The sequence below is a fragment of the Bos javanicus genome, chromosome 1 (assembly GCF_032452875.1).
Source record: "Bos javanicus breed banteng chromosome 1, ARS-OSU_banteng_1.0, whole genome shotgun sequence".
Lineage (NCBI taxonomy): Eukaryota > Metazoa > Chordata > Mammalia > Artiodactyla > Bovidae > Bos > Bos javanicus.
This window is the reverse complement of record NC_083868.1, coordinates 96,914,649-96,939,481: the sequence shown is the minus strand read 5'-3', so window position 1 is coordinate 96,939,481 and position 24,833 is coordinate 96,914,649. Positions and strand designations below refer to the sequence as shown.

Below are 24,833 nucleotides of genomic sequence, written 5' to 3'. Positions count from 1 at the left end.
ATTTTAGGAGTGAGTGTTGCTGCCTACTGGTCCATGAGGTAGGAAGGATAGTGTGTGTATCAAACAGTACTGGGCACAGCTGACCAGGATCCAGGGGTTACTGCTCTTGCCAGATTCTCATCTAAGTGGTCCTGATGGGTTTTTTTCCAACTAGACAGCCCCTACTGAATGCAGTAACAGTGGTGGGATTTTAGCTCACTCTTGTGTAAGACCACTCCAGTGAATGGAGCAGTGAATCCCTTGGATATGTCGGTGGCTTCTTGACAGAGGCATTCCCTCCAAGGGGAACGTGGAGTGCTTTTGGCCTGATGTATCATGTCGAGTGCTCTCATAATTAAAACACGCTTAGATGTGTTTGCAAAGGAGCAGGCATTTGTATCCATGTTTTATACGTAAGAGAAACTTACTGCATTGTTTATTTTCCTTAAAATGGGTAGGAAATTATAAACTGGGGTATTTATAAATAAAATCTCAAGATAAATAGCAAGGAGTGGGAGGCAGGTTCAAGAGGGAGGCAATATATGCTTACTTATGGCTGATTCACGTTGTTGTATGGCAGAAACGAACACAACATTGTAAGGCGATTATTCTCTGATTAAAAAAAAAGATGAATAGCAAAGGACTATTATTTTTTTTAAGCTTTTTATTTTGTATTGGGGTAGAGCCAATTAACAATGTTGTGGTAGTTTCAAGTGAACAGTGAAGGGATTCAGCCATACATATACAAGTATCCTTTCTCCTCCAAACCCCCTCCCATCCAGCCAGGCTGGCATAGGACACTGAGCAGTGTTCCCTGTACTACACAGTAGGTTGCGAAGGGCTATTATTGAATTCATTCCAGAATAGGAAATTCCTGAAGCACTGATAGGATATAAAGATATATTTATGTGTGTATGTGTATACATACATAATTATGTAAATGTATATTTCTATATACATTTTTCTATATACAAAATATTTCTATATTTTCAACTACTTTGCATGGAATTTTGGGACCCAAGTCTATGTCTAGTAGTTGCGTATGGATGTGAGAGTTGGACTATAAAGAAAGCTGAGCACTGAAGAATTGATGCTTTTGAACTGTGGTGTTGGAGACGACTCTTGAGAGTCCCTTGGACTGCAAGGAGATCCAACCAGTCCATCCTAAAGGAGATCAGTCCTGGGTGTTCACTGGAAGGACTGATGTTGAAGCTGAAACTCCAATACTTTGGCCACCTGATGTGAAGAACTGACTCATTTGAAAAGACTCTGATGCTGAGAGGGATTGGGGGCAGGAGGAGAAGGGGACGACAGAGGATGAGATGGCTGGATGGCATCACTGACTCGATGGACATGAGTTTGAGTGAACTCTGGGAGTTGGTGATGGACAGGGAGGCCTGGCGTGCTGCAATTCATGGGGTCACGAAGAGGACACAACTGAGCGACTGAACTGAACTGAAGTCTATGTCAACAGCCATGGTGAAGTAGAGCGTGAAACATGTGTGATGCTTGCTTTTCACACACATACAGTCACCCACGGACATGCAGTAAAGCCCAGGCCCAGGCTGTGTCCAGGATGAATGCATTCCCTGGGTTGTTAAATCAAAGGTTCACTTTATTGCTTGCTGTTCTGTTTTTCATGCCACCTCTACCCTTTGTCTTACAGCGTTTGTCTGTACCCCAGAAGCGGCCCGCTCCAGTGTGTAGGCAGTCCACTGGAAAGGCCGTTCATCAGTGTCCCTGTGGCTTGGGATGTCAGCACTTGTGCATTCTTCACTTCCTTGTGTAAGAATCTATTCTTCCTTCAGTTTCCTTCCTACTCCTCTGCCTACATTTTTCTTTCTCCACTGTTGCTTCCTATTTCTCCATCTCCATCTGACTGTGGCCATTTAACAAAGTCCTGCCCTTAGTTCTTTTCTCTTCATACCCCCTCTGCTTTGGTGACCTCACCTCTTTGCCAGGGCTTGGGGAGTTTGCAGGGCCCTCCCTGATTCACTTGGGTGGCCCTGGCCCCTTAATCCAGCCTTTGTGACCAGGCAGCATGAGGAGGGACACTTGAGTGGGACAGGGTGTTTAGAGCAGGTGCCTGGCACGAGCAATCCCTGAGCTGCTGTGGTCGGCCACAGTGTCTGCCTTTACCAGGCCTCCAAGGGTGAGAGCTGGTGCCTGGCACAGCTGCTCTTCATGGTTTCCGTCTGCACTCCTGCATCAGGTGGTTATCCTTGGCTGCTGTGCCTGACTCATCTCTAGCCCCTATTTCAGTGCACAGAATGGAGGCTGCTTAAATACCATTTGTTCCGAGAGAGAGAGTACTTTGCCATGGTACCCTGCTTAATTTCCACGGAGCATTTACTACAGTTTGGAATTTTTCTATATATTTATTTACTTGTCTTCTGAGGAACAGTCTTCTTGTATGTTTTGAAGCACAGCTTGTTTGAAGGGACTGTCCCTGCAGAGATAGAGTTCCTCTTTGGCAAATACCTTCAGAAGCAAAAGCAAGCTCTTCGCCCAAGGTTTATCTGGAGAAAGGTTGGGTAGGAGGTGGGTCTGAGTCTTCTGCTAGGTGTGTGTGGAGGGACTTCCGAATCTGAACCACAGATGGCTCATTTGCACCAGGAACGAGCCTAGCCTTGGTAGGTTGGAGACCTGGTAAGCAGTAGTGATAGTCATAAAAATAATAGCGAACATTACTAAACATTGACTACACGCACCAGCTCTGGTTAGCGCTTTCCATACATGATCTGAACCTCACAAGGTCATAATGGTGCTGAGGCTATCATTATCCCATTTATAGAAATTGAGGTCAAGATCTAGGTAGGTTCTCCAGACTCCCTGATCTTTTCCGCTTGACAGAATACACCTAGACAATGATGCTTGTTTGAATGTGGTCAGGAGGTCCTGTGTAAAGGGACGAGGCTGTTCACAGGTACAAGTGTCAAGCCTGGTCACCTCCTGTGGCCCTGAGGGCTAAGGGAGCAATACCTTGGCACATCTGTCATTTCTGGCAACCTGCTTGGGGAGCCCTAGGTTAAGTGCATTCTTTAAGTCTCACAAGTAGTAAATGGCTGGGCAGGGCTTGAAGTGAGGTATGTCAGCTCTGGGACTGATCCCCTCCCATGCTATGTGGTGCTGGGGTGTGTGTAGGGGGTGGAATTGAGGCACTGGACCTTTCTTTACAAATCTTTCCCCTCCCTGGGTTCTCTTTTTCACCCTAACTCATATGGGCAAGCCTCTCTGGTAGCTCAGATGGTAAAGAATCCACCTGTAATGCAGGAGACCCAGGTTTGATCCCTGGGTCCAGAAGATCCCCTGGAGAAAGGAAAGGCAACCCACTCTAGTATTCTTGCCTGGCAAATTCCATGGACAGAGGAGCCTGGTGGGATACAGTCCATGGGATCACAAAGAGTTGGACGTGACTGAAGCGACTAACACTTTCGCTTTCAATCTAAACTCTTCATTTTGCAGAGGAGGAAACTGAGGGCACAAGATGTAAATGACTTGTTCCAGGGTCCCAAGCTGCTGGGGGACAGGGCTGGACCAGATCCCGGGTGTCCCAGGCCCTTTGTCTCCTGCAGTGCCCACGACTATTTCATGTGTGCCTGTCTTGTTTCTTTGCGTCCATGCCAAGCCCCTTGTCTCGGAGTTCTTTCCTGTCTTCTGCAACATCTCTGCGTTGCCAAGCTGGTGGCCAGTCCCTCCCACAGCCACGCTGGGTGCTCTCAGTATGCCCTGTCCACCCCAGCCAGTGCTGGAGAAGATGTAAAAGAAGCCCAGCCTCTCCTGGATTTGCTGGAGGAAGCTCATTTTCACATTAAGTGATCTGAGAAACTTGCATATTTCTATTAGATTGTGCTCACCTTTCCTGAACTGGTAACTGACAGCCTTCCTACAGGGCTGTCAATCCAGCCCCCTGTGGAAGAGCTGTCTGCACTTCAGAGCACCCTTCTCACTGCCGACAGGTGACGGAAAGACACTGAACTTTGAAGTCACTTTCATGACCCAGGTTACAGAAGTTTTGATCTAGAAAAGTACTCATTTAATCAATAGAACAGAGTGAGCTACAGGCTCTTCTAAAACCCCAATAAGAATGAAGCTTTAGTTCAAAAAAAAAAAAAAAAGAATGAGGGTTTCCTTGATTCACTCAGTTTTCTCTGGTGAGTTTTTAAATTTTGGGGGTGTGTGTCTGCATGAAGCAATATGGGGGTAACAGCCTCTGGAGAAGGCAGAATCAAATGTAGACTTGCCTTTTTTGCCTCTGACTACTTTGTTGTCCTGGACAAGTCACCCAACCTCCCTGAGCCTCAGTTTTGTCATCTGCAAGGTGAATCTGACAGTGGTACTTATTTTGTAGGATTTGTTGGGAGGATTGTGCAGCTGGTGTTCAGCTGGTGCCAGGCATGTTATCAGTGCCCAGTGGTTTAGCTATTATGGTGAGCTATACAACAGGAAAGTATTCTCGCCCAGCAGGGAGGCCGAGAGGATTAAATGAAGTAGTATATTTGTGGTGCCTAAAGCACAGTATTCACTTAAGAATAATAATAACAACAGTAATAATAGTAGTGGCTAACATTTATCAAGTGTTTACTAACTGATGTCTTACAGACTTTACAAACATCAGGGGCAGCCGCTATCATTATTAAGATTTCCAACTTACAGCTGTGTATTTGGACAATATGTTGGAGAGCTAGTCTTCAAGAAGCTTGAAGGCTGCCCCGCATCTGTTCATCTTTGCATTTCTTCTCTATCCTCTCAATGTTCCTGCCTCTCCCACTCCCCCTAGTGATTAAGAGCAGTTCTCAAGTATGTTTGGAGGAACTAGTAAATGCAAGTTTGTGGAATGAATGAGCGATCTACGTCACTGAAAACAGGTTGCAGAAGGGGCAACCCTTCTGGTGGTCACCTCTCACCTGTGCTTCAGTTTGAGGAGGAGAAGCTCACCAGACTATCTAAATAGACCCTAAGTCTTTAGAGACCTCTTTGGCCATGAAAATCAACTGGAGATGAACACCGGAACGAGGAGGCCCAGCTTAAACTTTGTGAAGATCTGCAGAACCGGCGCAGGGAGGAGATTGGGAGCCTCGTCTGTGGGAAAGAGTTCTGCTCCCCTTTCCACCTCCCCGGGGATTCAGTTACCAGGGCTCACCTGATGATGGATGAGAAGATGCGAAAGAGCAAGTGAGAGTCTTTCACATGATCAACACAAAATAATCAACCCTAGTGCTGAACCGTAAACTGAGTGCCAAGTGGTCACTGGAGTCAGACTGTTCATGCTGTTCCTTGTTCTGTCACCTCTTAAGCAAGAACCTTAAACCAATTGCCAAACTGTTCAGAAGCCTCCTTTTTTTCTCATCTGTAATATGAGGACAGTAACACCACTTACCACATAGGGTTGTTTTGAAGACTGAGTACAATAGTGTGTAAATCACTTAGAACTCTTTTGGTTCACAGGAAGTGCTCAAATCAGCTGCTTCTGCTGCCAATAATATTATTATTGCTGTAATTACTTAGCAGGTTTAGTGTTTATCTCCAACAGTGGAGATGAACCCAATAAGTGATTGGTCCTTTAGGGTAGAGACAATTTCTTATTAATTTCTGCTATTGCCCTAAGACTGGCATATAGTGGGTACCCAATACAGCTTTCCCAAACTGTATCTTATTAGATTTTTGCTACTGTTTTTCATGAGCAGATAAAAATTATCAGTATTGTGTACCAGCCAGGGGACTGAGCTTGTGAATGCTTACTGTCATTTAATCCTTACAACGCCCCCCGACCCCGAGATGTGGGCTCAAAGAGTTATTATAGACAGTGCATGATCTTAGGAGTCATTCAGACCTATATTCTGTTTGAGGTTCAATTTTATTAATATTAAAAGGACTGAAAATAAACAAGTTTGATTTCCCAACTCACGTCCACAGGAGCCTCTTGGGGCAGGTTGCATTGAATGGCCAGGTGTCGCTGGCATGGAGACCTTGCTTTGTGTTTCATCCCAAGCCAGCTGAACTAGAGAAACTCTGAAAACTATCCTGCTTTCATCCCTCATCTCTTCATAAAGCTGTCAGTGGCAACCAGAGAGAAAACTACTTCCCCTATCTGGTTTATACAATCTGGTATACACAAAGGGTTTCTAAGGTTTGGCACAGGCATGGGGTCTGGATGTGCACTGCTGAGCTATTCGAGAGTAGATAAGACCTTTTGGATGAAGGGTAAAGGTTACAGCACAAGCTGCTTCCTCTGATAAATTTTCTCCTACCTGTGATAGGCTGTGGGCAGCTCTGGTGTTGGGGCAGGAACAGTAGGAGGAGCCTGGGAAGTTATTGTAGCTTTGAATCTTGTCCAGTTATAGAGAAAGTGGCTCCCTCTCTTAGTTGAATTTGTTCCATATCATAAACTGGTTTGCGTGGCATGGAGGATGATGCCACAGGGGCAAAATTCTCTTAAGAATCTGCTGGCCAAAGAGTTTCTATCTTAGTATATGTTTCCTTTTCTTGTAGGTCATGGCTATTCCATAGGTAAGTCCCGGTTCCTATAATGGAGTAGTTCTTAACCTGGACTGCACATTAGAATTCCCCAGGGAATTAAAAAAAAAAGCCATTGATCCTTGGGCTGTACCCTGATCCAACTGAATTGGATTAGAATCTCTAGGGGGTAGAGCCTGGGCAGCAGTATCTTAAAAAAGAAAACAAAATGAAAAGAAAATTTAAAAATGAGCCACAAGCTGAGAGAAAATGTTTGTAAAACCACACATCTAATAAAAGCCTTGTATACAAACTATATAAAGGAGTTTAAAAAGTTGATTTAAAAAAACCCTGAAGACTCCAATTAAATAATGGGAAAAAGATTTGAACAAATACTTTACCAAAGAGTATATATACATGGCAAATAAATGCAAAAAGATGTTCAAATATTCATAATTAGGGAAATGCGAATTAAAACCATTCTGCTTAAGGCCAGAGTAGAAAGGGACCATGTATTAAAAAGCCTGAGGGTAGACAGGAGCTTGATTACTGTGATACGGAGAAGTGGTGGGGAACTGGGTCCAGCGGGAGGTACTACTGAGGTCACGATGCAGGAGTGGAAGGAGCACAGTGGAGGGGGGCCTTCCTTGGTTTAGTGACCGAGGATCATAGAGTGAGAGGCCTGGATGAAGAAACCTAATGTAAAACTGCCAACTTTGGCACAGTTATTTTGGTCCTGGCCCTGGCTGGGAGCTCAGGGAAGGTTCTGGTTGGCCTCAGTGAGGAGGTGTCTGTTACGAAGGGTAGAGCAGGATTATGGCTGAGACCAGGTGCAGAGAGGAGTGTCCCTAATGGGGGAGAAGCAGGACTTTCTCTTGGTGCCTGGTGGAGTTACTGGATAGTACTGGGGCCTTCTGAGAAGCTAGGCCAGTGATGTGCTGGTTAATGGATAACAACTCACTCTCTGAAAACAACAAACAAACAAATGCTGATTTGTAGTGTTTGCCAATATCTGTGGTGTCAATACTCCTTCCAGAACCCTGGGCTAGGTTACACATGAGCATGGTGAGAGGGGGAGAGGCTCCCAGAATGTGACTGGGCCTGGTTCTAATTTCTAAATGCAAGCTGGCACATGAAGGATAAGCTGTGGGGATTCACTTGTGGGAACTATTGTGGGTTTGGGGGACTGGGGCACAATAGAATGGGACATAGAGGAGACTGTGGGGCTTCCCCGATGGCTCAGCAGGTAAAGAATCTACCTGCCAATGCAGGGGATGTGGGTTTGATCCCTAGGTTGGGAAGATCCACTGGAGAAGGAAATGGTAACTCACTCCAGCATTCTTGCCTAAAAAATTCCATGGACAGAGGGGCTGGAGGGTTACAGTCCATAGGGCCACAATGAGTTGGACACAAATGAGCGACTAAGCAGAGAGCAAGTGGTCTGCATTGACCAGGCAGGACCTTAGCCATCTGCCCTATGCCCTCTGTAGGACCTGTGGTTACATGCCTGCCTTTTGTCTTACCATTGCTATTCTGTTCTGTATGCTGACATTTTCAGATTTATAAATTTATGGTGAGTAAGAATCTGGCATCTCCCCCAGATAATTTCTTTGCCAAACAAGTTTGAAAATGATTGCAATCAGGTTAATAGAATTTCAAGCATCCACAGGATTCATTCATGTGAATAAAATTTATTTTCATCTATAAGGAAAAAAATCCTCTTTTCTGCAGGAATCTCAGTTATTAGGATATTCATGCATATTAGAGAATGACTTAAGGAAAAGATAGTGGTAAAACCAACAAGGATATAAGCCATGGCAGGAGATAAATTTTCAAATCAGTCTGGAATTACTTTTCTCATCACATTAAAAAGATGACAAATGTAAACCAGTGTACTTTGTGGTTGCGTGTCCCTGGTCTGTGCGTCCCATATGTGTGCATGCGTGGATGTATGCTCAGTCGTGTCTGTTTGTGACCCCATGGACTGTGTAGCCCATCAGGCTCTTCTGTCCATGGAATTTTGCAGGCAAGATTACTGGAGTGGGTTGCCATTTCCTACTCCAAGGGAACCTTCCCAACCTAGTGGGAAGACGTCTCTTGCTTCTTCTGCATTGGCAGGTGGGTTCTTTACCACTAATGCCACCCGGGAAGCCCGTGCATCCCATAAAGATGAAGACTATTTAGCCTGGATGTGTGATACTAGTGTGGAACTCTCCTTGTGGTTGTATGCATTAGTACACAGAACTCCCAGTATAAGTCAGCACCTTTACTGCTCCAGAAACAGTTGAAGAGGCCACAGCATTCATTGCCAAGACATGAGTTGACCCACGTGATTTGCCACCCTCAAGTCCACCTTGAGCTTTTGCAGTATAAGCTTCAAGAGCAAGACGTTTCCCTTCTTTTTCAGGGTTTCCACTGACCCATCCCTGGCATTCTGGGAAAATACTGTGGACCCCAACTCAAGAGGAAGAAAGAGGAAAAAGAAATAGTGCTGTTTCATAAACTATCAGTATGTAAGCCCTGGTTCTTATTTAAAAAAACAAACAAATGAGCTTTATGATTTTTTCTCAAGGAGAGAGAAGGTGCTTGCTGGGCTACCACTGTAGAATATCAAGCTGTTGAAACGCTTGCAGCAGGTGGTGCTTTGTGGTTCTCACAATGGCTTTATATTTCCTAGCTTGGTTTCCTCCTCCTTGGTGATCACAATGCCAATTTGAGGCTCATCAAGTCCCAATCACATCAGGTTTACTGACGTGTCATTTTGCTACTCTGCCTATCCATTATTTATTGTTTATATCTTGGCTATATCCCGCCCCCACCCCCACCACACACACAAAGGGAACTGACCCACCTTCCCATGAAAGGAGACTTAGAATAAAAATAGAGCCACTGGGATGTAACAGGGAATGAGACATTGCGCAGTAGCTAGGCACCAGGGTAATTATTTGGATGGAGAAACCAAAGGAAAAGGAAGCTACTCCAATGAGCCAAACCTAGTGAACTCCCTGTTAGTCAAAGCAAAAAGGTCTACCATTTCACTCCTCTCACTACTGAATACTCTAGAAGAGTGGGAGGAACGGTAACAGGCTGGTGAGCGCGGCCTTCGCCTTCGTCGAGATGCTTACCTGACAATATGGATGCGACGGCTGCAATGATGAAGGACACAATGACACCGGGTCCTGCCATCTCCTTGGCCACCAGCCCAGACACCACGTACATCCCTGTGCCCACGCAGCTGCCGACGCCGAGCGAGATGAGGTCCATGGTGGTGAGCACTTGGGCTAGCTTGGTGCCATGTGCCGTGGTGGCCCCAGTTCCCTCCAGCATGGACTCAACCGGTTTGGTGCGCAGGATCCGAGAGTGCATGGCATACCAGGCGGCCCCCCACTGCACCCGCCGGGGGTCGAGGGAGGTGAGGAAGCCACTCATCCTGAGAGACAGGCAGTGGTGAAGGTCCGCTGACAGAGGTGGGCTGCAGAAACCTCAGTGGATGCTTCTGGAACTCATCTAGTGAATGGGGATCTCCCTTTCAGGAAAGGTCCAGAGGGACCTGCAGCAGCCTTCTCCTGGGCATGAATGTCTGCAGGAAACACACAAGAAGGAGGAAGGTGAGACCAAGGGGGAACAAACCATGACTTGGAGACATAGCTAGAGGTCAGTGCGCTGAACTGGTGGAACTGATCTGTTGGGTGTATTCATAATGCAGAGGGTTGCTTTTCCCGCTTTGTGTCCCTTCCAGTCCTAAATGAGTAGTTTGCCCTATGTTGCATGGTCATTCTGAAGAGGGTGGTCTGAGTTAGGGCTCTGCCACTGGACCTGCAGTAAGTTATGTCATGTCTTTGTATTTCAGTTTCAACTGTACCATGGGGATGGTCAAGCCTCCTGCCTTGTGTTGATGTGAGAATTAAATAAGTGTTTGTCTAAAAAGATCTTAGGGGTTTCCCTGGTAGCTCAGATGGTAAAGAATCTGCCTATAATATGGGAGACCCAGGTTTTATCCCTAGGTCAGGAAGATCCCCTGGAGAAGGAAATGGCAACCCACTTAAGTATTCTTGCCTGGAGAATTCTGTGGACAGAGATGCCTGTCAGGCTACAGTCCATGGGTTCACAAAGAGTTGGATACACATACACAGAAGGATCTTAAGACAATGCCTGGCAGGTGGAAGGTGCTCTTCTGTCAACCCGCAAGTGCTTCTTACCTGGCTTTGCTAAGACTTGGTCTGTGATTCTTGAGCATATTCTTTGGGGACACAAATCCTCATTTTTTAATATAAAGATGTAAAGTCAGATCTCAAGAGGGGCAGAGCCACCCCATGGGATTATCTTGGAATTTTGTTCTCTAATGAAATGGAAAGTTTTGAGAATTTTTGCTCTCAGAGATTGGGGTAGGGGCAGTGCCCATGGCATTTGGTGGGGCCCAAAGATGCTAAATGTGTTGGGTGGTGTCATACTATCTTCAGATGTCTCATTGGATATTCTTGTAGGTGAAGAATCTGGTTATGATTCTTCACCTACAAGAACTGAAACCTATCCCTGTTTAACATATAAGCACATGAGACTATTTTGGATGTTTTTAGTAGACCAGTCTCTTGGCTTTTCCAGGAAGGCAATTATAGAATGTATTGAGGGAAGATTGTAAATTCTTTAATTTGGAACTTGAAAGGAGTTCATCACCATTTTGGAAAACCAAGAGACCCCCTTTCAGTGCAACCCATGGTACTGCATCGCCCATTCAGTACACCTATAACAGTCTGCAAAGGTGCCATTTGAAACTGGCATGTTGACAGTGATTTTTCATACAGTGCCATCATCTTACGACAATATTTGTACTTGCCTGAGTGTTTATATACTGAAATATGTTATATACAGGCAGGTTACTCATGAATTTTGCTTTAGGACATTAAAGAAGGGTGTGTCAAAACATTTATTATAAAAAAGAGATGCTTGGTCTGATAGATTTGAGAATTGTTGTAATAGATGATTTATAAAATTTTGTCAAGTAGTTACAGAAAATGCAAAGATTTTATGAAGCTACTTTCTTTGGAAGTCAGTGTTAAAGTGTCAGTCACTAAGTCATGTCTGACTCTTTGTGACTCCATGGACTGTAGCCCACCTGGCTCCTCTGTCCATGGAATTCTCCAGGCAAGAATACTGGAGTGGGTTGCCATTCCCTTCTCCAGGAGCTCTTCCTGACCCAGGGATTCAACCCGGGTCTCCTGCCTTGCAGGCTGATTCTTTACCATCTGAGTTACCAGGGAAGACTTGGAAGTCAGAGGCTTTATAAAATTCTATGAAGAATTTTTAAAGTACAGCTAGAACATTGATCCCAGGTACTATACTGATAGGCTTAGAACATTTACATTTACAGCAAGTACCAACTGGTGTAATCTACCAATATTATTAATTAATACTACTTAGCACTTGATGTAACACTTGTCTGCTTCTAAAGACATTGCAAACACAACCTAATTAGAAGAATTAGGTGAAATGTCGCAGTTTAGTTCACAGGGATTGGGTGATGGACCTACTGGTTTAATTTCCTCCTAGATTTGACAGCATTGCTTCATGCTGTGTGTTAATTCTTGACAACATCTAAGATATCAGAATAGTTGAATTGTGCCACTGTATATGGCAGCGTCATTCAAAAGCTTAGAGTGCTAACATTATTAAGATTTCCAGATTTTTGAGAAAAGGTATATCTGGAAGGCTGCAAGAACAGTGCTCTACTTGAGCTCCTGTGGGGAAATCAGTGTACATATCTGTTTAATCCAATCCAGCCAGTATGTACTGAGCATCTGTTATGAGCAGGCATGGTGTTAAGCTCAGGGATGGATGCAAAGACACTGTCCCTGTTCTCATGGAGTTTCCAGTCTAGAACTGGAGATGATAGTCACCCAAATCACAGTGCAAGGGAGAAGGTTCATTTTTGTTTTTTTTTTCTGAAAGGCTTATATTTTATTATTTTTTGTGTGTGACAAAGGCATAGCATGGCCATTGCAGAACAATCAGGCAATATAAGCAATGACATTCAGTGAGGAGAGACAAGATAATTCAATACACAGATATAAAAATAAAACCAGATCATTCTAGAGAGGGATGAAGGTATGTTATGGGTTGAACAGCATCCCCTCCCCCCAAATTTATATGTTGAAGTCTTAACCCTCAGTGCCTGAGAAAGTGACCTCAATTGGAAACAGTTTCTGCAGCGGTAACTAAGATGAAGCCATACTGGAGTAGGATGGGACCCTAATCCAACATGACTGGTGTTCTTATAAAAAGAGGCAATTTAGACACAGAGCCACACACACAGGGAGCATGGGAGGTGAAGATGTAGGCAGACGTCATGGTGATGCATCTACCACCCAGAGGACACCAGGGGCTGCCAGCCAGCCACCAGAACCTAGGAGAGAGCCCTGCAACAGAGTTTTACTCAAAGCCCTCAGAAGAAACCCACACTTCTGAACCTTGATCTCAGACTTGCAGCCTCCAGAACTGTGAGACAATGCATTTCTGTTGTTTAAGTCATGCGGTTTGTGATACTTTGTTATAGCAGCCCTGGTGAATGAATACAGGCTATAAAGAAAATAAAACAGGGCAGTGAAGGGGTGAGAGGGTCTCTGTAGTCATAGCATTGGCTCCCAAGTGGTGGAAAGTTATGCCAGGTGTCAGGGAGAGTGTCCTGCAGAGCTGGGTCAGAGGGGGGACAGGATGACTGCTTTGGGGACTGAGTGACACTAGGTCAGGGTGACAAGGAGGAATCAGGTGCCATGTTAGAGTGTTATGCGTGTCAACTAATCAAATCCTAGGCAAACCTGCATTGACACATGAGGCAGAGAAGGCTGGGGGTCCAGTAACTCCTCTGAAGTCATGAAGCACATTAGGGCAGAGCTGGCCCTTGGCCCTGCTTTCAGAGTGTTAGTCTCAGCTCTCCTGCCTGAGGGTTTTCCTGGTGGCTCAGTCGGTAAAGAATCCACTTGCAATGAGGGAGAACCGGGTTCCATCCCTGGGTCGGAAAGATCGCCTGCAGAAGGAAATGGCAACCGCTCCAGTATTCTTGCCTGGGAAATTCCTGGACATTCCTTGAAATTCCTTGCCTGGACAGAGGAGCTGGGTGGGCTGCAGTCCAGTTCAGCTCAGTTGCTCAGTCGTGACCCCATGGACTGCAGCATGTCAGGCTTCCCTGTCCATCATCAACTCCCGGAGCTTGCTCAAACTTATGTCCATTGAATCAGTGATGCCATCCAACCATCTCATCCTCTGTTGTCCCCTTCTCCTCCTACCTTCAATCTTTCCCAGCAACAGGATCTTTTCCAGTGAGTCAGTTCTTCACATCAGGAGGCCAAAGTATTGGAGTTTCAGCTTCAGCATCAGTCCTTCCAATGAATATTCAGGACTGATTTCCTTTAGGATGGACTGGTTTGATCTCTTTGCAGTCCAAGGGACTCTCAAGAGTCTTCTCCAACACCACAATTCAAAAACATCATTTCTTTAGCACTCAGCTTTCTTTATGGTCCAACTCTCACATCCATACATGACTACTGGAAAAACCATAGTTTAGACTAGGACTTTTGTTGGCAAAGTAATGTCTCTGCTTTTCAATATGCTATCTAAGTTGGTCATAGCTTTTCTTCCAAGGAGCAAGTGTCTTTTAATTTCATGGCTGCAGCCACCATTTGCAGTAATTTTTCAGCCCCCAAAAATAAAGTCTCTTACTGTTTCCATTGTTTCCCCCATCTATTTGTCATGAAGTGATGGGACCGGATGCCATAATCTTCTTTTTTTGAATGTTGAATTTTAAGCCAACTTTTTCACTCTCCTCTTTCACTTTCATCATGAGGCTCTTTCGTTCTTCTTCACTTTCTGCCATAAAGGTGGTGTCATTTGCATATCTGAGGTTATTGATATTTCTCCCTGCAATCTTGATTCCAGCTTGTGCTTTATACTCTGGAGAAGGGAATGGCAAGCCACTTCAGTATTCTTGCCTTGAAAACCCCATAAACTGTATGAAAAGGGCTACAGCCCATGGGTGGCAAAGAGTCAGACATGACTGAGCAACTAACACTTTTCCCTTCTCCCGCCTGAGGTGTGCAAGCTTGTACTGCTGAGTGTCTCTCAAGCCAAGATGAGGGGCTTGCATTGACTCTAAGAGCCTTCAGAAGCCACGGGAGGGTTTTATTAAGGTGAGCAACACAATGTGATTTACATTATTAAAAAGATCATTGTTGGTGCAGCGAGGTTCAGTGAAGGCTCGTGCTGTCTGATGTGTCAATCCCAGGACCAGTGTACAAAGGGGAGTGAGGTGTGGGCCTGCTGCCGATGGCCACCCTGGTTCTCCAACTTGGCTACACTGGGGAATTACCTGGGGATCTTTCAGGAACACTGGTGCTTGGCCTCAACCCCAGGGACCCCAGTTTAATTGGTCTGAGCTGTGGCATCAACATAGAGATTCCTTAGAGTTCCCTTGCTCATTCTTGCATTGCAGGGTGGGGGTCCACTGCCCTGTTAATAATGACTGCAGCACTGGTGTAGAAAACCAGATACTGCCTGGGATGGTTAATTTTATGTGTCAAGCTGACTGGTAACTATTAATACTTCTGGATATGTCTGTGAGGGTGTTTCTGGAAGAGATTAGGACGAAACAGCATAGGTGGACATCGTCTGATCCACTGAGGGCCTGATAGAACAAAAAGGCAGAAGAGGGGTGAATTCACTGATTCCGCTTGAGCCAAGACATTCATCTTCTCCTTTTCTTGTACATTGGTGATCTTGGTTCTTTTAAAAAGTCATTTATTTATTGGCTGCTCCATGTAACATGTGGGATCTTAGTTTCCTGACCAGGGACCGATCCTGTGCCCCTGGCATTGGAAACACAGAGTCTTAATCATTGGACCACTAGGGAAGTCTTGTGGTTCCTGAGCTTTCAGACTTAGACCAAGACTCACACCACCGGCCCCTCCCAAATTTTCAGGCCTTTGGTGTCAGACTGACTGACACCACCAGCTTTCTTGGTTCTCCAGCCTGCAGATAGCTGATCATGGGACTTCTTAGCCTCTATAATATATGAGCCAATTCCTGTAAGGAACCCTCCTCATATACATCAGATCAGATGAGATCAGATCAGTCGCTCAGTCATGTCCGACTCTGCGACCCCATGAATCGCAGCACACCAGGCCTCCCTGTCCATCACCAACTCTCGGAGTTCACCCAGACTCACGTCCATCGAGTCAGTGATGCCATCCAGCCGTCTCATCCTCTGTCGTCCCCTTCTCCTCTTGCCCCCAATCCCTCCCAGCATCAGAGTCTTTTCCAATGAGTCAACTCTTCGCATGAGGTGGCCAAAGTACTGGAGTTTCAGCTTTAGCATCATTCCTTCCAAAGAAATCCCAGGGCTGATCTCCTTCAGGATGGACTGGTTGGATCTCCTTGCAGTCCAAGGCATTCTCAAGAGTCTTCTCCAACACCACAGTTCAAAAGCATCAATTCTTCGGTGCTCAGCCTTCTTCATAGTCCAACTCTCACATCCATACCTGACCACAGGAAAAACCATAGCCTTGACTAGACGGACCTTTGTTGGCAAAGTAACGTCTCTGCTTTTGAATATGTTATCTAGGTTGGTCATAACTTTCCTTCCAAGGAATAAGCGTCTTTTAATTTCATGGCTGCAGTCACCATCTGCAGTGATTTTGGAGCCCAGAAAAATAAAGTCTGACACTGTTTCCACTGTTTCCCCATCTATTTCTCATGAAGTGATGTCCTCATATACATAGTCTCTCTATAAGTACTCTTGGTTCTCTTTCTCTGGAGAAACCCTGACTGACCCATTGCCATTTTCCACATGAGGTCCCAAGGCCCACAGGTACTTCCTCTTTCTCTTCCTAGGCAGGTACCTGTGCCTCTCAGCAGCTGTCTTTTTCAGGTGGTGACTATGGATGCTGTGCTATCTGGAGATACCATTCGGGATATTTGTTCTGATCAGCCCTTCATCAGAAACTGTCATAAGGACACTGAAAAAAGAACCAGATGGGTTAGGGAACTGAGAGTTTCTATTTGATAATCAGAAATCATGGTGAAAACACTGAAAATCAACTAGAAGAAAGGTTGAAGGTGGTGAGAGTTCCTTCCTGGCTCTATTCTCCCCATGTAATTCCTCTGAGTGCTAGCTTTATTGATGCAGGCAGGGACTTGGGGCATTTCCTTCCTTGGTTGGAAATTTACTGGAGAGAACAAAATGTGCAAAAGAAAACATGCTTCTAAGTGACTATTGACAATATCCATATTCATTACCCCCAGATTATGCTAATCAAAAGGAGTTTTGGAAGCTTATTGCTGTTGTCTTTCCAAGATGAGCAATAAATGTGTGTTGTGCTTTCTCTAGCACTTTAATTCAGGTTTCTCAAAATACTTCACAGCTATAACTAAGGAAGGCTTGCGGGGCCCTTGGGAGGAGGGAGGCATCCTTGTGGTGCTGGCCTGCATGCTTGAGGGTTCAGTGGGTTCCAAGGATAATGATGGTAAGAGCAGGTTTGTGTGAGGATGAGAATAATTATGGCTTGGAAGTTTACTGGCTAGGTAGGATTATCGAATTAGGTTGGAGCCTGCCTTTGGAGGTGAGGAGAGGGAGTAAATGAAGGCAAACAAAACAGTAACCAGCTTCAAATCTTTCCTGACTGATTTTGCAAATACACGAAGGGATTACAGAAATCCCTTCCTGACTCTCCCCAGGAGCAGGCCTTTGTTGGAACATCTGGAGCAGCAGGAAGCGGTGGCTGACGGGAGCTGCCCCTCATGTGGCTGGACAGTTAGGATTGCAGCAAAATCCTTCTCATCTTTTTTTTTTTTTTCATTCTGTACCTTGCTTGCATGCAGGCCTGCTCAGTTGCGTCCTACTCTTTATGACCCCACGGACTGTAGCCCTCCAGGCTTCTCTGTCCAAGGGATTTTTCAGGCAAGAATACTGGAGTGAGTTGCCATTTCCTTCTCCAGGGGATCTCCCTGACCCAGAGATTGAACCTGCGTCTCCTGTGTCTCCTGTATTGCAGGCGGATTCTTTACCCAGGCAAATGGAAGTTGCAGTTGAAGGTGCCAGGTTTGAAGAGCCCCTCCTTGGAACCGCAGGATGTGAAGAAGCCATCGGAGACCCCTCCCTACTCCTGTACCCAGGTCATGTGCTAGCCCCTCCACCCTTGCCCCCAGCTTCACTGCTTATCCTCTGCCCTGAGCTCCTGGCTTCTGGTTCAGGACCTAATTCAGAAGCCGTATTTCCTGGGTTCAAAGTCTGACTCTGCCTTTCCTAGCTATGAGCCTCTCTCTGCCTGGCTGGTGCCGTCTATAAAATGGGATAAGAAGGGCACTAACTAGCTCATGAAAAAGCAAGAGAGTTCCGGAAAAACATCTATTTCTGCTTTATTGACTATGCCAAAGCCTTTGACCATGTGGATCACAACAAACTGTGGGAAATTCTGAAAGAGATGGGAATACCAGACCACCTGACCTGCCTCTTGAGAAACCTGTAATGCAGGTCAGGAAGCAAAAGTTAGAACTGGACATGGAACAACAGACCAGTTCCAAATAGGAAAAGGAGTACATCAAGGCTGTATATTGTCACCTTGCTTATTTAACTTCTATGCAGAGTACATCATGAGAAATGCTGGGCTGGAGGAAGCACAAGCTGGAATCAAGATTGCTGGGAGAAATATCAATAACCTCAGATATGCAGATGACACCACCCTTATGGCAGAATGTGAAGAGGAACTAAAAAGCCCCTTGATGAAAGTGAAAGTGGAGAGTGAAAAAGTTGGCTTAAAGTTCAACATTCAGAAAACTAAGATCGTGGCATCTGTTCCCATCAATTCATGGGAAATAGATGGGGAAACAATGGAAACAGTGTCAGACTTTATTTTTTTGGGCTCCAAAATCACTGCAGATGGTGATTGTGCAGCCATGAAATTAAAAGACGCTTACTCTTTGGAAGGAAAGTTATGACCAACCTAGACAGCATATTAAAAAGCAGAGACATCACTTTGCCAACAAAGGTCCATCTAGTCAAGGCTATGGTTTTTCCAGTGGCCATGTATAGATCTGAGAGTTGGACTATAAGGAAAGCTGAGTGCTGAAGAATTGATGCTTTTGAACTGTGGTGTTGGAGAAGACTCTTGAGAGTCCCTTGGACTGCAAGGAGATCCAACCAGTCCATTCTAAAGGAGATCAGTCCTGGGTGTTCATTGGAAGGACCGATGCTGAAGCTGAAACTCCAATACTTTGGCCACCTCATGCGAAGAGTTGACTCATTGGAAAAGACTCTGATGCTGGGAGGGATTGGGGGCAGGAGGAGAAGGGGGCAACAGAGGATGAGATGGCTGGATGGCATCACCAACTGGATGGACCTGAGTTTGGGTAAACTCTGGGAGTTGGTGATGGATAGGAAGGCCTGGCGTGCTGCGATTCATGGGCTCGCAAAGAGTTGGCCACGACTGAGCAACTGAACTGAACTGAACTAGCTCACAGGGCTGTGGGGAGGATCAGAGTTAACGTGTATGGAGCTTTTAGCACAGGGCCTGGCGTGCACGGAAGCCAGGGAACAGCCGCCTGCTAGCATCACCCAGCTCTGGTGGATGACCAGGTCTTTCTGTCCCCTACTGCTGACATGCCCTCCCACCCCCACTAGGCAGCTCTCAGAGGGCCCTTGGCCTGCTGCCCAGCCCTCACCCACAACTCTTCTCTACTGAAACCTCCTGGATCCTCTGGCTGCAGATTGTACACCTTGGTATTGCAATCCTAGGTGCTCATGTTTGCCTTTCTCAAGCTTTTAGAGAAAGGCTTTCTCCTTTCCTGTCTTTTATTATCTAAAGACAGTCCTTGGCAGATTTGCCTGGAGCTTTGAATGTTACATCTGCTCTCATACTCTTACACCCTTGACTTTTCTGCCCCAGACGCATACACATGCTGGTGGTCAGGGCATGGTGGGTTCATCTATAGTCACCACCCTATCTCTGAAAGCCTGACCTCCTTCTGACCTTCATGCCTGCATGCGTGCTAAGTCATTTCAGTCTTGTCCAACTCTTTGTGACCCTATGGACTGCAGTCCTCCAGGCTCCTCTGTCCATGGGATTTTTCAGGCAAGAATACTGGAGTGGGTTGCCATGCCCTCCTTCAGGGGATCTTCCAGACCCAGGGATTGAACCCATGTCTCTTATGTCTCCTGATTGTCAGGAGAATTCTTTACCATTAGCGTCATCTGGGAAGCCCTGGGCCATCATATGTGTGGCTTACTGTGGCTTACTTGGCCAGAGTCTTTGGTGGCAGATTCTCTGCTGAGGTCCTGGCTTCTGTTGCTCTTCTGTTTCTTCCAAGCTTGTCAATTACAGCTCTGTGTTTGTATCTCAACTGTGGAGTCACTTGTCTGTCAGTCACTGTGGTTTTACAGGGTTGGCCAGATACAGGTCAGATATATGTGAATCCCAGGGTCTGTGCCATCTGAACAGAACACCTAGTAAATTGAATTGAGATGGATGTCCTGGTAGATTTCTCTTGTTGTCCCCTGTTTTGCTGTCTCTATCTGTTCAGATTAGGGCTAATCTGTTTATGGGAACATCTTCAAGTCTTTGAAGGCAGCTAACATGTCTCTTGGAGTCTTATCTTCCCTAGACTAAACATCTTCAGTTTCTTCAGTGATAAGCAATGTCTCATGTGGTACAGCTTCCAGATCTTTCACTTTCTGATTTGTACTTCCTGGGCAGGCTGCAGTTTATCATGGTGACAGTTTTGGACCAGAGTGTTAGGGGAGATGTTTTTGATCTGTCTGGCTGTGTTTGTGTATACATGTATCTCCTAAATCATGCAATACTAGTGCCTGACAGACTCACTCAGATGTACAATTGGCTTTAAAACCAGGGTTCCTGATTTTCAGATTGCTAATCTTCCCAACAATATCTTTGCTAAGTGTTTGATTGATCAAGCCTACCTCTGTTATTTCTTGATCACCTACCATGTTACTTACCAATTGCTAGCCCATTTATGTTGTATATGAGATCTCAGACACAGCTGACTTTGTTTTGCTTGGAAGATTTTTAAAGGAGAGTTTGAATCTATGACATCTGAATAGCTATGCAAAAGAGGTGGTATCATTTCAGCTTCCTTTACAAAGTGTGCTATTTCTTTTTCTGTTTCTAAAAAGTTATTGACTCCATTAATAAGCTTTTGCTGCAGTAACAAGCAATATGTTAAATTTCAATATGTTAAAACAATCACATCTATCTTTTTTCTTTTTTCTGATAAATTTTTAAAAAAATACTAATTTTTATTGACTTATAATATGTTAGTTTTGGTGTACAGCAAAGTGATTCAGTTACACACACACATATTTGTTGTTGTTTTAGTTGCTCAGTCGTGTCTGACTCTTTGGAGACCCCATGGACTGTAATCCACCAGGCTCCTCTGTCCATGAGGTTCTTCAGGTAAGGATACTGGAACGGGTTGCCATTTCCTGGGATTTCTGACCCAGGGGTTGAACCCGTACCTCCTGCAGGGAAGCCCTTTCTCCTCCAGTAGCAGGTCAGGGAGGATATCCCCACCTGACATCATCTTCCTCTCCTTCCTCCCCCTCCCCTCTTCCTACCGCTCCATATTTAAGACAGTGGACAGAGCTGCCTATATTTTTTCTGTATGAAATTATTGTCGTGCCAGGCTTGGAATGATCCCTGCCTAGGTGGTAATGTTCCTTTAGAGGAGCTGAGGGTGTTTAATGTTCCTCAGGAGTTTTCCTAGTGACTCAGCCTCAGTGGGAATTTCTTCATCTAATTTGGAGAAGCACGAGTCTTTCAGGGATTTAATAAATGCTTTTCCTTATTAACCGGCTGGTTTCCTCAGCACTGCTCAGGAGAATCCTTCAGTGGATACATCTGTGCAGCTTCTCTCCCTGGAAATGCTGAACAGAACTGCCGATGTGAGAAGCTCCCTCACGCACTCGTGACTGCAGTTAGTATGGCATTGTGCCTTGGGTTTGGAGCTTATGTCTGAAACTTGTTTTGTGTTCCCTCGTCACTGTGTCAACACATACCCAGACCCCTTTGTACTTTGATCCAGTTATTCTGGATATTCCTGGCTCTGTGTTTCCTTCCAAGGCCCCCAAAGGAAATTTCTACTCTTCTAAAGAGTCTATATTTTAAGTCAGATAATTTCAAGCAGGTCCTTCACATTTTGAAAATGGCCATTTCTATGTGATACAATAATCAACAGACAAGTGGATGGAATATAAATTTGACGGATGTAGGTTATTATACATGCTTCATGAACTTTCAGTTCTCAACAAAGCCTGATGCCACATTCCCCTCCCCTCTCTCTTCTGGGTGTGTACTGTTTTCAGTACACACCATCTGCTTTAATGGGTTCAGAGCATCGTGTGTGCAAGATGCAGAAACAGAAAGAAGAAGATGGCTTCCTTGCTCTCGGAGCCCCCACACTGGCCGGGAAGACAGGCGTGATGACGATGTAACCATCCGGTGTGACAGAGCAGGTCTCCCTGATGGTTACAGTGATTTTACTTTTTAGCTGTTCTTCTTGCTATTTTCCCCCACCTTCGCCTCCCCAAAGCTATCCACATTTTCATGTTCTTTTGGCACATAGCTCATAGCCCACCTGTCATTAAGTGTGTGCTAATGACTTGGGCCACTTCTTCTCTGATTCCCCCCAACTCAGCATATATTAATTTGTGCCTTGACACAGATTGATATACACCTGAAGGCTTGTATCTCCTTAAAACCCTGCAAATGGTTGTATCTTGGAAAGAGTAAAATCCAAGTTCCTTATAATGGTCTGGGTGTGTGCTCAGTCGCGTTAGTCACGTCCGACTCTTTGCAACGCTATGGACTGTAGCCCACCAGGCTCCTCTGTCCATGGGGTTCTCCAGGCAAGAATACTGGAGTGGGTTGCCATGACCTTCTCCAGGGGATCTTCCTGACCTAGGGATTGAACCCACATCTCTTATGTCTCCTGCACAGATGGATTCTTGACCACAAGCACCACCTGAGAAGCCCTATACAATGGCTTGAAGAGCCCTAAGTGGCCTGGCATCTGCTTCATCTCAGAGGTCATTGCCTGCCACCCTCCCTTTTGGTCCAGCCACACTGATCTCTCTGTTCTTGGAACACACACTCTTTAGACTATAAACTCTCTGAAGGTATGGATTTGTCTGTCTCATTTTTTGCTGAATCTTCAGGGACCACATTAGGGACTGGCAAGCCATAGGTAATCAACAAATGTTTGTAGAATGAAGGTTTTTCCACAGTGCTAAAAAGAATATTCTGCATAAATATTTCTTTATGAAAGGTGTCTTTGACAATAGCAGTTTGTAATAATCCCTGTTCTCTGTTACAACGTAGGAGGAGTTCCTTTGTTGAGTACCCTGTGTGCATAAAATCAAAGAACACAAAACCTCAGAAATCATTTAATCCAAGTCTCAGATTTTACAAATGATTGAACTCTATTTTCCTTGGCTGCCTTCACAAATCCCTTTGGGAAACCAAATTATCTATATTACATAGTTATAAATAAATGATCTTTCTATGTTTTTGATCCTTTAATATTCAGTCAAGGGAAGACAGTTAAAAATTCACACTATTATAATATTAAAAATATTTAACATTAAAATATTAACATCCAGTTAGGGTTAGAGTTGTATTTTTTGATGTTGATGATTCATGTAGCTCCTTGAAGACCTCAAAAAGTATTTCACCTCATCGGAGCAGTAAACGTCTCATAAATCATAGAGTATCCACCATAGCAGAGAGGGTTTGAGTTTTAGTTTGCGTCATTTTTTTTTTTCAATCTGTGTAGAATATAGTTGAGAACTTTGACAACCTGGAATTCAATATTTTTTTTGAAAAATGGAGATCACTTTGCCCTGTGGGTACATGTTCATTTCAGCTTCTGGGCTTCCTTGGAAGATAGCACCCATTCAGGATTCATGGGTCTGAGGCCCTTGGGGTGCACTCTGGATACATAGCCAGAGAACTCCCTGGAGGCAGGTTCCTTTCCTGACAATCAGCATGTCTTTTCATTAGGAAATCTGAAAATTCAGAGAGCGTATTTCAATGTCAATGGTGAGAAATGCCAGATTTCATTTGGGGACTTTTAAATGAACTTCCAGACTGCAAGCTATTTGACTGAAAAGTGCTTGCTTCCATGCTGTTGAGTTAATATTTTTGCAAACTGCAAGTTCTTGAGTTTGAATGTATTCCTCATAGAGCCCTTTAAGGAGCAATTGTTAATGCAAACAAATATTAAATAATATGGATCAAAGAAATGATACTTTCATACTTTGATGGTGGGAGAGTGGGCTGACATAAGTGTGTTTGGAATATAAATCTATCACGTGAAAATAATCAGGTACAAAAAAAAGGTTTTTTTCCCCCAATGGTTGTTGCAATATCATTTATAGTGGTGAAAATTGGGGACAATCTGAATGTCCAAAAATAAGGGCAGAGTTAAATGGATTTAAGGGATTCAAAATATAAAAATTTAAGCAACCAACAAAATATTGTTCAGAAATAATATTTAATAACATAGTAACAAATTATTCAGAATATATTAAATTTAAAAAGTAACAATAAAAGATATAAACTGTATAGCATATGATCCAATTGCATTCTCTTCTGGAAGCAGAGGACTAAAATGTTAAAGGGGCTCCCCTGGTGCCTCAGATGGTTAAGAATCTGCCTGAAATGCTGGAGACCTGGGCTCAGTCCCTAGGTCGGGAAGATCCCCTGGAGAAGAGAATGGCAACCCACTCCAGTAATCTTGGCTGGAGAATTTCATAGACAGAGGAGACTGGTGGGCTACAGTCCACGGAGTTGCAAAGAGCAGACACGACAAGCAACTAACACAAAAAATGTTAAAAGGAGGGATCAATGGGTGATTGACTTAGAAATTATTTCTGTTTTCTTCTTTTCTGTGGTCGGCATGTATTTTTTAAAAATCAGGGAAAAATATTTAGTTGAAAATCAGAAAAAAACATAGAAGATCCCAGAATAATGAGCCTGTTCCTGTTCCTGGTCATGAAGACTTATCCTTGGGTTTTGTAGTTATGCTTCTATGCGTCTCTGTTACAGGGAACTGTTCTAGCATCTGTTTCCCCCATGGAATTAGATTAGCCAATATTATCACTGTCACTCTCTTCACTTTGGAGATAGAATTTTCAGGAAATTTCCAGGGAATGCTCTGACTTGGTTAACGAATCAGCCTTACACAGCAGATACGAGTTACCTGGAACCCGGAGGCAGGATTCTCTCAGATGCTACACAAAGCTCAGGCCAATATAGGAAGATAGAATCTGCCCCTGAAGCAAGTATCTAGTCCTGTGACCTTGGCTTCTCTTAATATTTAATTTATTTATTTGGCTGCAC

General features: G+C 44.6%; 1 protein-coding gene across 1 annotated transcript in view; it reads right to left on the bottom strand.

Moving 5' to 3' along the window:
* Positions 1–24,833, bottom strand: part of SLC7A14 (solute carrier family 7 member 14) — a 115,856-nt gene that overhangs the window by 47,658 nt on the left and 43,365 nt on the right. The window contains exon 2 of the mRNA XM_061416113.1: positions 9,561–10,015. Within this exon, the coding sequence (XP_061272097.1) occupies positions 9,561–9,864 (304 nt within the window). The 5' untranslated portion in view covers positions 9,865–10,015. The remainder of the gene's footprint in view (positions 1–9,560; positions 10,016–24,833) is intronic.